This window comes from Habropoda laboriosa, unplaced genomic scaffold (genome assembly GCF_001263275.1).
Source record: "Habropoda laboriosa isolate 0110345459 unplaced genomic scaffold, ASM126327v1 scaffold110, whole genome shotgun sequence".
In the NCBI taxonomy this organism is placed as follows: Eukaryota; Metazoa; Arthropoda; class Insecta; order Hymenoptera; family Apidae; genus Habropoda; species Habropoda laboriosa.
This window is the reverse complement of record NW_017100243.1, coordinates 246,477-257,987: the sequence shown is the minus strand read 5'-3', so window position 1 is coordinate 257,987 and position 11,511 is coordinate 246,477. Positions and strand designations below refer to the sequence as shown.

Here is an 11,511-nt window from a genome sequence, read left to right as displayed (position 1 = left end):
CGTCCCGCGATGTACATACATGCACGCGCTGGCCCCGACAGAGTTCACTTTCGCATTTCTCGTAGAACGAACGAACTTCTCGATCGACTATCGATTATCGCGGGGGTCACCGTCGCGCACTTAATTCGCGTCAGAAACGATCAGCGACACTTCTACCCGGTTGATTTTATCGACCGATTTTCTACAAAATGAAGAAACGCCTAAGTAGCACTATGAAAACACCAGGTCCCGATGAACACTTTTATTTCTTTTTCTTTCTTTCTTTTTCCTCGTGGACAATGCGAAGGCACTCGGTCAAGTGTTTTCGAAACACGAGCATGCGACCGAAATTCTCTGAAGGAACGTACACAAGGCCGTGTCAAGGAGACGTAGCAGCGTATCGAGTATATCGCGAACGACAACGCGACACGGGCGCAAAAAGTGGACAATTGTCTGCCTTCCACTTTCAGCGTGTGTATACACAGGAGCGCGCCGGGCCAGCCCCACTCGAACTCGTCTATACGCGCCCACGGTCGCGTTTCTTTCAACCCACTCGTCCTTTCGTTCTCCCAGTCCTTTCTCGCGAGAGCCCTTTTCACGTCGACTCTGTAGTTTAACATTCAATTGTGCGTATAACGAGATCCCTTGCCGATATTTACCGTGCTTGTTACCCGCCGGCAAATGATCGGTCTCTATTTTCCCGACGATATCCGATGCAAATTCACTCGACGCCGTATGCATATCGATACCGGTATGCATATTTTACAAGTCGGTACAAAGGGGGATACATTTCTACCGAAAAAAACAGAGGAAACGTCGAAGAGAAAGAAACGTATTAAATAGAAATAAGCCGGTCTTTACGTGTACACGTAGCTTTTTTGTCTACCTTTGAATTGTAAGTGTTTTTGTTAAGTGTAATTGAAGTGTAAGTGCCTAACCATTACAAATACAGATATGAAAACGGTAGAAAAACGTACACGCAAAATATAGCCGGCCAAGAGGTTGTGTATCCAATTACCTACTGTTTACTTAAACCGATACTGTTTACTAGTCTGCACGTGTGTGTTTTTCTAAGAAATTGTTGAAACCGAACGCGTGGAATAATACGAAATCCAAACAGCGGTCAACGGCGGGTCATTGAAAAACAAGTCCAAACAAGTATTCTAACCGAGCACGGTTCTCCTTAACACGACCGAGTGTCTTAAGCTGGAATGTCAACTATCGACTACCGCGAACCGACACTAAACTCTCTGCCTTCCTTAATCTTCGTAAAGTTCAACGACCACAATCGAACTGCTTTGAAACCGTACTTATGTCACACGAATCGAAACTACGCAAATACAATGTCGACTGTGTCACGTATACGCATATACGAAATACAGAGAGTATGAAACACGTAGAAACGCGTATATACACCACGCGAAATAATTGCAATTACAACATCTCTTTAATCTATATGTGACGATCTGTTAAGTACGTTCGCGAAAGAAACGTTTCGCCGCGATAGAAAAGGAAGGTAGACGAGTACGATAGAAAGTGAATCGTGGAAAAAGTAACGATCAGAAACGTTAATTTGATCATCGTACCTGCCGAGAATAATCTCACGTTGTTGTTCAAGACAAAAGAAAGAAAGATGCGATAGCTGGAATGACTGTAGCACACACGCGAACACGAAGAAGGAAGGAGCTCCGCAACAGCCGTCGACGCCGGCCGGTGTCTCCAATCGAACTGCGAGGGTTGGTCGACGGTGGCGCCGCCGAGGGACGCTGAGCATCGCCGTGCGGCATGCGTCATAACGCCACCGCCTTCGATCGGCCGCCATTTTTTTTTTCAACCACGTTACTAACCCCTTGAAAACATTCCACCCCAAACGTCGTTTTCCGATCGCAGCTCAGGACCGTACTGACTCATGGGAGATGGAAAAAAATCGGTTTTACGCGCTGCATAATTTTATGCACACCGTGAAAGTTTACGTACAGGAATATTACTGTTACGTTATGCAAATGTATTTCGTAGAGAATACACACCGTTAATACGCACCGGCTGTTACCACCAAACAACGTTGCGATTAAATGTTGATCTTTCATGTAGAAATTTAATTAATGAAAAATAATTCGCAATTTTACGTACGAAGAAGAGATTGCATATAAAGTTCGTTGAGCACCGGATGAATAAATTTGATGCACATGTTGGTACATAAATTAATTGTACAGGTCTACTATTCAGGTGTATCATAATACGCGTAACAATGAAGCGTATTAACGAGCGAATTCAAATATGTAATTAACAATCAAGTTCAACGATAGTTCGGGCACAAAGGATGCTAAAATCCACGAGGATCCCTTTTCGAATGAAATTTTCAATTTAAAAGGGAATGACAGAAATAGGAAGGGGGTTAAACACGGGCTTTCAATTGCAAAAGAAATAAATACTGGTAGCGTACTTTGCTCACGACTTTCACTTGTTTAAGTTAATTCAGATTCCGTTTAAACCGATTAACGGCCTCTTGCAGTTAATCGAGTTCAACCACCGCCTCACTCTCTATAGGACCTTAAACGATAAACGGATAACCTTTGGCTATAGAAAACTCGTAGCAACGAAAATCTGCAGCGAATGCAGAGCGGAATAAAATTATATCGATGCTATGGGGTTTAGAAGAAAAAAATCACTTATTGTCAGAAACACTGTCAATATTTTTATGTACATTCGCGTACATCAATGTAATATTGCTATTTGTATGCATCCCGATATTTTCGCAGAATGATTTTATTACCTTTCGTACAATACGCGATCATGCGTATCTTTTTTTATTTATCAACAATCAATAACATATGAAAAACACTGTCGTTATACCGGTTAATTAAGCGCAACTCCTTAATACTTCCACAAACTTCTTCAGCTTGCATTCGTATAATAGAACAACACTTATCGTGGTACAATATAAATCTAAACAGGTGTAAAAATCGGAAATACATTATAAAAGCTAATACTGTAAACGTTACATCATAAATATAGATAATCTGCGTATATCTTACCGGGAACTTAAATATAAAAGCACCTTACAGACAAAACACGTGTAGAGCCTTCTAACAACAACAAAGTACGCTGTGCGAACGTCGCGCGAGTGTAAACAAACTAATGCCATGTTTTTCTTCTATTTGTAACAAAAAATAAAATACGATATTTCTGTATGTATACTGCGTTTAAGTCATATTCCTGGACGGACCTTTTGTACGAAGAATTTGTGCGAATAGGTACTGAATTGAAGCCAGTCGTTAAAAGTCAGTCTAGCAAGTGGATGGAAGGAAAGATACTGTAACAGAGTATGCGGTCTAGGGTCGATGAAAGAAATTATACGAATCAAATATACACGTTCTACGCATTGTCGTTCTCGTTACACGAGAATACAACGAATTTTCATCTGTTCCTACTGTTACAAAACTCCAAACTATTTTTCAACGTCGTTCGATGCAATCAAACCAATACATATAATATCAAACTCACACTCATTGTCATATGTGGTCCCCGTGAATGATGATGACTTGTCTCGATTCAGGACTCATTTACATACAAACAGTCACTCGAGAATATACTGTGCACGAAGCAGTTCGAAACTTATCGCAACGATATTCCTGACACAACAACGCTCGCTTGGTCGTCGCGTGATCAAACGATGCAAAATACCACCCATAGCTTGCCGTTGAAGGCAGCAGCAACTTAATAATTCTTAATTGTGTTCGTGATGGTGACCCATGTGTCCTCTATAGGCGCCAATACGGTGATTACGATGAGGGCAGCGGTGAACAGGACGATCGCGACGAAGTATATCCCGAAGATGAATTTCCTGATCCCGGCGTGCTATCGAACAGAAAATGTGAAATGAGAGGTTGAAGATTCTCAGATACGCCTGGCGCATCTTCGCCGATTCTTATTAGCATGAAACTTACAGGGGCGTCCTGTCTTGCATCCGGATGGACCATTGAACCACGAGAATGCATGTCTTTCATCGGGAACGAATTCACTCTCTGGCTTGCCTGTCTATCAGAGGCACATCCAACGAACTATAACACATATTGATTTTCTTCGTTACACAATAATGCTCTCTATACAAATGGAAGAGATCAGATTGAACTAGGATTCAGTTTTGGTATTTCCAGCGTCCCCTAATTTCACGTCCACGTAATTAGGGACATTTCCACTGTCCCCGGCTTGTGTAATGAAAGGTGAGCCACATTAGGCGTAATATGTAACCACTGATTGCATACGGTATCAAAGGGAAACTGGAGGCTGATCCTAAAATATTAATAATTCGCAGGATATAAATTCGAAGCAGTTCGGTCCCGTTAGGTGTACCACTCGAATATTTAAACCAACCAGTTGCAACATACGCGAATACGGAAACAGGATTACTCGACGATCTGAGATAAAAATGAACAGGTACAAGGTGAAATTCTTTTTTTTTACCATCGACGAATGATACAGCAGAAGAGAGCATCGAGGAAGTAATGTTTAATATTGAAAATTCTGACAAGGTTAATTAGAGCGGCAAGTAACAAGGGTCCATTAGAAAAATGACGTTAACCTTGCGACGATCTTGACACATTTAACCAGTCTCTCTATTTAACATTCCGTTGACCTTCTTCAATCCCTGTTTGTACGATTTTCCTGGATTCAACGTACCTTTCGAGATATCCATTTATAGATTAAAGTGGGACATCTCCTCTATAGACAAAATACATCTGCCAGGCTGATGTAGAAGGTGAACAAAGGTGTACAACAATTTCGCTTTGCAGATATGAAATATGGTTCTTACCGTGAGTATGAGGTGAGTCAGAATGTGGAATACCACGTAGGCGACCAGAATCCAGTCGACCCATTCCGGGAGTTTGGCCTTATTCAGCCGGACCGCGAAGAAAATTGCGATTACTGTGAAAGGAATTTCAATGCACCGTTTAACCCGTTGTCTGTTAAAATGAATTACAAAAAGAGGAAAAAGAGGAAAGAAAAAATATGAAACATTTAAGCCAGGCGAAAACTTACTGCCGCAAATCTGCGCCGCATTCCCAACGAACCAGTGCGCCCAATTGAAAAGAGGTCTTCTGGGTGCTCCTGGATGAGGTCTCGCAGCTGCCATAAACGGTTGGATAAAGGCTAAAATCGTTGTTGCTAATCCGAGAGACGCGTGGATCACTTCAGAGCTCCATTCTCCGAGCTCGACGAATATTATCACGAACGCCGCTATCGTCATCGACCACGTTAGTATCATGAAGAATCTGTGCCACTTGAATGAAAATAACGAAGGAGACATTTTAGTCGGTAATTTTCATTTCGCTGGCTCTTAACATTATAATCTCGTGATTAGGCGGTGCTTGACCCTAGCAAGCTGTTGGAAGGTTTAATTTAAATTCGATTTAATCCTTCAAGCACCGAATTATTATTTTCTCGTGTAAAAAATAAAATAGGAGAGGACGATTAAAAATTATTTTATAATTAAATTTTAATCTCCAGAATTTTCCTAATTCAGATTATTAGAAAATTAAGGTTTAAAAGTTTGCCTGCATTTTGGCTCTCCCTCGATCTTCCTAAGATTAATACTCAGAGAAAGTGAGCAGCGCAAGCGATAACGTTATCCCCGAGAAGGGTGTTAAATAATTCCGAAAAATTAACAAGTATCCTTCAACCATCGAAGATAAGTTCAATATTATCCTTGGACATCAGCCAAGTTTAAGTGTTCTTCAGGACCGTTTAGACCCTCGAGTTTTCAACAGCGTCAAGTGCAAACGCGCTGTTTTAAAACAGTAGCACAGCGCGACCCCGGTACCAAAGGATTAAACCAACAAATACTCGCTATATATATATGTATAGTAAAAAGAAAAAAAGTAGCTCGATTATCGAGTAAAATCGATACGTTTAACCAGGGGCATCACTGTGGGCAATTTAATGGTTGTCATTTCATTACGAATGAAACGTTACGAACATATTTATTACGAGTAGGGGGCCATAAAGTAAACACTACAATTTCACCCGATGGCTCTCCCAATTAAAATCTGATTACGCAAAATGATTAACGCACCCCGATTTAAATTGCGATCACGCGTCCGTGCGTCGACTGTTAATTTCCGGAAAGAGCACGCTGTGACATTATCAAATTGCCCTTCTATTCGTGGTTCCTCCGATTAACCTCGATCCGGAACTCATGGACCCAACGACAGCCGAACATCGACCCGCCAAATAGGTGCCATCACACACATGACCCTTGACCCCTCTTTCTCTCTCTCTCTCGTTAGTTCAAACAGAGACGAGGAGAGATCTTTTTTGGCCTTCACGTGCTTCTTCTTCTTCTTCTTCCTCTGTCGAACGATTACGAGAAAAATTGGATACTTACAGCGAACCAATGATCCTTTCCGCACAACTGCGAACCGACCCATGTCTGCCGGTAGTATCTGGCCAAAAGGATGCCAATGGAAGCGGTACCGATCCAAGACGCCAGCATCAGTGCACCGTGCACACGAATCAGGACATTGCTCGCCGTTGTGTAACCACCGACGTCGGATAATAACTTTGCGCCACCGGTCGCGTCGTAAGCCGTGTCGTGGAATCCGACGCCGTTACCTAAACGTTTCGACACCGCTGGTGTTCTTCAAACATTTCTCCGTTTTCCGATTCGTTTCTCTTATGTAACAGGTTGCCGGAATTCGGACGGTCGAGAAAAATCGCGCGGGGAGAGCGAAAGAGGATTGTTAGGTTGATGAAAGTTTGGAAGCTGTGCGATCGAGGAAGCGATTATGTTACGCTAAATGCTCGTAAGTGGGTTTAGAGTGTTCTTTATTTCTGTGGGAAATTTGGTTTGAGTTGTTTTTAGAGAAGATTTGAAGGATTTCATTTGTTTTGTAATTTTTATTTGAAAGAATGGGAGGAAGAGGAGAAATATTTATGAGCCCAATTTTGTAATCTCTTGAGTTTTTTAAGCTTTGTCAGTGTTAAATTTTGGAACGATAATGCAGAGAATAAAATTTATATGCAGAAATAAATTAAAAATTAAAAAATGGGAAAAATATGAGAAGCTTCCAAACTTTTTGGAGGTAGTTTAGGTCACGAATGATACAGATTTGTTTGAGGGTAGTTAGGTTCGAATAAGATTGAATAATTACGCACTTTTCAAGCTTTTACCAGCGGCGACGAGAAGATTATAAGGTGTATTGACGAGATCGTATTCACGGCCTTGGACAACTGTGGTTTTCTCTCTCCAAAATTTACAGGTGATCACGTCATCCTTGATGGAACTCGATTCCAATTGGACGGCTCCTTCTTGCTGTAAGGGAAATCCGAAATGGAGCAAGGTCGCTTAAGCTTCTCGCTAACCGCAAATCAACACAATCGTTCCCATGAAGGATTGATCGGTAACAATGTTACACACAAGCGAAAGTCGACCATCGCCGCAAGAGTTCATTGAATTAAGATCGTATTAATTTCACCTGCCCGCGACTCATGTGCTCACGTAACGTTGACCTCGATACGTTAGCCGCGGACAGACGTATCTTCTTTCTTTTTAACGCGGACTCTTTTGGCGCTGTCTTATTCAGCGTCAAGTGTTCGATAAAACTGGGACAAAGTTGGTCTTCAAACTTAAACACTTGGGAAGTTTGATGCTCTGAAAATTTGGAAATTGGAAGATTCGAAGCTTTGGAAATTCGAAGATTGGAAGATTTGAAAACTTGAAAATTGGAAATATAAGAGTTTGAAAATTTGAAAATTGGAGGATTTGAAGCTTTAGAAATTTGAAGATTAGAAGACTTGAAGACTAGAAAATTTGGAAATATAAAGTTTGAAAATTTGCAAGTTTGTAAGTTTGAAAATTCGAAGATTCGAAGCTTTGGAAATTTGAAGATTAGAAGATTTGAAAACTTGAAGGCTTGAAAATTAAAAAATTTTCAACAGTCTCGATGCTGTCTGCATTCGAAACCCACAAAAACGAACAGCCAGCAAGCACTGTACCAAGTTCATTGATTCGCCATTTGTTAACGAACAATAATCCAATGAAACTCATTACTTCAACGACTGGTTACTCCTAAAATTCCGTATTCCGACCGTGGAGGATATTTTAACATAGCAAACAATGGTATATACGAACCATCGGCTGGCGTGTATTATGCTTTCCAGAGTTCCAAGACATGTGTAACGTAATTTCTTCTCCGCCGTTCACACACTCTACCACACTATCGTCACCCTGCACAGAACAGACAAAGAATTAAATAATCGTTCGTCTTGAAATTATCGAGATTACGGTTGCTCCTACGCGAACCAACCCGAAACCATTCTCCGAGCCTACACTTACAATTAACATGATCATTGCTACACAACATTTACCATAATTAAACTTACATAATCGCTGAAATAACAAATGGTAATTTGATTCAATCGGCGAACCTCTCCCCGCGCATAAATATGCAAAACGAAATTATTAAACTGAATTATCTTTAAATCGGCATAATTACCATTTTACTGTCATCAGATAAACCGACAGCTACGTATTTACTGTCACGTGCTTGCAATTCGAACAGATATCGTTCGCCACGAACGAGTACAGTCACAGCTGCCATACAATTTTTCGTCTCCATGCATCCCGAAGGTGTGCCGAAACAGTTCTTCATCGAGCCGCATCCTGAATAGAAGGGATCCTCTACGTCCTTCGTCTGTGAAACAAGCACGTTTAAATACAACACCGCGTCGACCAAGTTCCCAGGAAATTACTCATCAACTAGCATTCGTATTAAGTTTCGAGAACTCTCAACTAACTTCGCCCAATTTCGCTAAAAGAGAGTTCTTCTTCTTCCGTGTGCGAATTGAAATTCGTCGCGTCGATAAACACGGATACCTCGTGTAACCTGTTGTTGCAATTTCGTTTAATAACTCGAGGAGGATGGAACGCTATAGCATGCCTGAGCAAAACATGTTAACGCTGGAAGGAAGTTATTAATTTTGATTATAATATCTCTTCTTTTTCTTCTTTAATTTGCGGTATTATCGCCGTCATTTTGGAGGATTATTCTCCACCCTACTGATAATTTATCTCGTTACTTTTGCACACAAATCTTGGACCGATCATCTTCAATACTTAAATCCTTAGTTTAACATTTTTTAAAGTTACAAAGTTTCCCTCACCGGATGGAAATTTTTAAAGTTGCTAATTTTCTGTCAAGGATGGAATTTGTAAAAATTGCAAATTTTCTTTCACTGGATGGAATTTTTAAAAATTGCAAATTTCCTGTCAAGGATGCAACGTCGCAAATTTATCTTATCCATTGACATACTTAACGTTAAAACTGTAACGATAAACTAATGACTACCCTCCATATTCAAATTACTCCTCTACTTCAGTTCAGACTACTAGAAATCAGCCGAATTTGAAATTCGCCAGAAAGCTTTGAAAACGACGTTAAAAAGCAGGATTAAACGTATCTGGAAAAATCGTCAGAAGTAATAGTAACAGACGGCTGATCGTTCTGACGTAAATCAGCTCAGCTCGGCGGCGGGAAAGTTTCGAGATTGAAGATTTATTTTCATCGAAAATACCAAGATATTTCCCACCGAAAGAAATCCTATTCCGCGATACGCGTGCATATAGAGTCGCGGCGGGTTAATGGAGTAGTTTCAGTCTGCCACTCTGAAAACTCCTCAATAAAGTTTCCGAGTGAGAAACCGGCGGATTCATTCGTGCGCCGCCTTTTCTCACGCCGATCTCGTTTCGAAAGTGGACCGGTAACGAGGACGATACGCAAAAAAGAAAACACGTCGACCCGTATCTTTTCATTTATCACGCGTCAATCAAGCTCGGTAGTGTGTTCTCCGTGGAACATTCAGGTAAAGACCTTCAAAAGTTGACGTTTCTGTGCAACATCGGTGTATGTACAGCTGGTGGAAGCGATACGGTGGCGGTACTTCGTATGTTCCGCCACCAGAGGGACGGGCTAACGACCAATTCTCGCTAGTAGTCGCTAAAAGCTCTCGTTTGTATATATACAACTTCTGACCTGAGTTTAACAGTTGATTAGTAACGAAGATTTCTTGAAAATTTTTCTCCACTGGTTAAAATAGTTAATACTAATTAATTTTAACTGTTACAGTTAATAGCGAAGATACATTCTGTCGATAAATTGGCTCAGAAGCCAATAGGTGCCACAAAACATTTATATAATTAAAAAAAAAAAGTTTAACAGTTAATTAGGAACATAGGAAATTATGGTATACTAAATATCCCACTAAAATCCAAAAATTCGTCCTCTATTCTGATCAGACATCATGCTTTGCTCATTCAAAGCTTTATGAAACAGAAATTGCATCTCTCCAGTTTATAATTAAAAATGAGTAAGAATTGTAACCTTGCAAATGTGAATATGACGTATGTTACCTTCAATACAGGCACAACAGTACAATTATAAAGATCAATGAAACAAAAAAAAAGTTCTAACAATTCTGCGTTTAGGCACTCTAATTAAGTGGACCTGGACACCTGACCAATTTCACGAACTCACCATATCGGTTCCATCGAGTATACACTCGTATGTCTCAGAAGCAGATCAGCGGAATTAATACGAGGACATTTAAAAGTAATTTGATCAGAATGATTATGTTCGTTCGATGGTTAATTACAAGCGGTCATGGACGACACAAAGGAAAAGAAGAAGGGTGAGGCCTGAAGTCTCAGGGGACAGGAAGTATGACGACCGACCTTCAACTTAGACGCAGTTCGCGAAACGGAATAATTACGATTCCCTGTTGGCGATGGTACTGCCGCTGCTGGTGCCTGGTATTCATTACCGGTGCTCGTGGTGTATTTCCACGCGTTTCTTTTCTTTCCTTTTTTTTACATTTTCATTAAGTTCACCGCGAGGCCGTTTGATCCTGTCGTCGAAGAATTTTTCTATATCGCGTCGCGTAATTGGACTCGTAATTACTTTAATTGCCCGTTGAATAAAGATAAGACGTACACGTGTCTGCGTTAACGATCGTGGGATACGTAGACTTCTTTTTAGTTTTACCCAGCGTGTTTCTTCGTTTCTTTTCGTTCGGGAACACGTTTGCGCGGCTGACAAAAATTTCGCTGTCGCTCGATAGATGAAGATATCCGGAGGTATAGTCGATGGAAGAAATACAGCGAGATTGTAAAATTGGTAAAGCGTCGAAATTTACACGTTTGAAAATATGGACAAACGAATCGACAGAAACTTGAGAATTGAAGTGAAACGAAGTATGCCTTAAATTTGGTTCAGTGCTAATTAAAAAACCAATAATGGTGCATTCGCTATATTTCTTCTATAGACTGTACACTCTCGTTCGTGAATATGAAGAAGAGACTCGCTGAATAGAAGCAAACCTGTGTCATCAGAAAATTATTAAGATCCTAAAAAAATAATGATTTAATCTAGAATTTCTTAGTATAATAAGTACGTATATTTTTACTGACATACGATACTAACTTCTTCGAAGAAATGTATTCTAAATCATATCGCCCTACTTACGCCAATACCACGA

At 40.5% G+C, this 11,511-nt stretch overlaps 1 protein-coding gene across 1 annotated transcript in view; it reads right to left on the bottom strand.

Moving 5' to 3' along the window:
* Window positions 1-3,066: 3,066 nt before the first annotated feature.
* Window positions 3,067-11,511, bottom strand: part of LOC108572116 (putative ferric-chelate reductase 1 homolog) — a 24,694-nt gene continuing 16,249 nt past the window's right edge. Inside the window, exons 5-12 of the mRNA XM_017934307.1 lie at window positions 8,475-8,672; window positions 8,111-8,206; window positions 7,135-7,291; window positions 6,365-6,591; window positions 5,020-5,260; window positions 4,793-4,905; window positions 3,927-4,040; window positions 3,067-3,837 (exon numbers count right to left, since the gene is read on the bottom strand). Of these exons, the coding sequence (XP_017789796.1) occupies window positions 3,697-3,837; window positions 3,927-4,040; window positions 4,793-4,905; window positions 5,020-5,260; window positions 6,365-6,591; window positions 7,135-7,291; window positions 8,111-8,206; window positions 8,475-8,672 (1,287 nt within the window). The 3' untranslated portion in view covers window positions 3,067-3,696. The remainder of the gene's footprint in view (window positions 3,838-3,926; window positions 4,041-4,792; window positions 4,906-5,019; window positions 5,261-6,364; window positions 6,592-7,134; window positions 7,292-8,110; window positions 8,207-8,474; window positions 8,673-11,511) is intronic.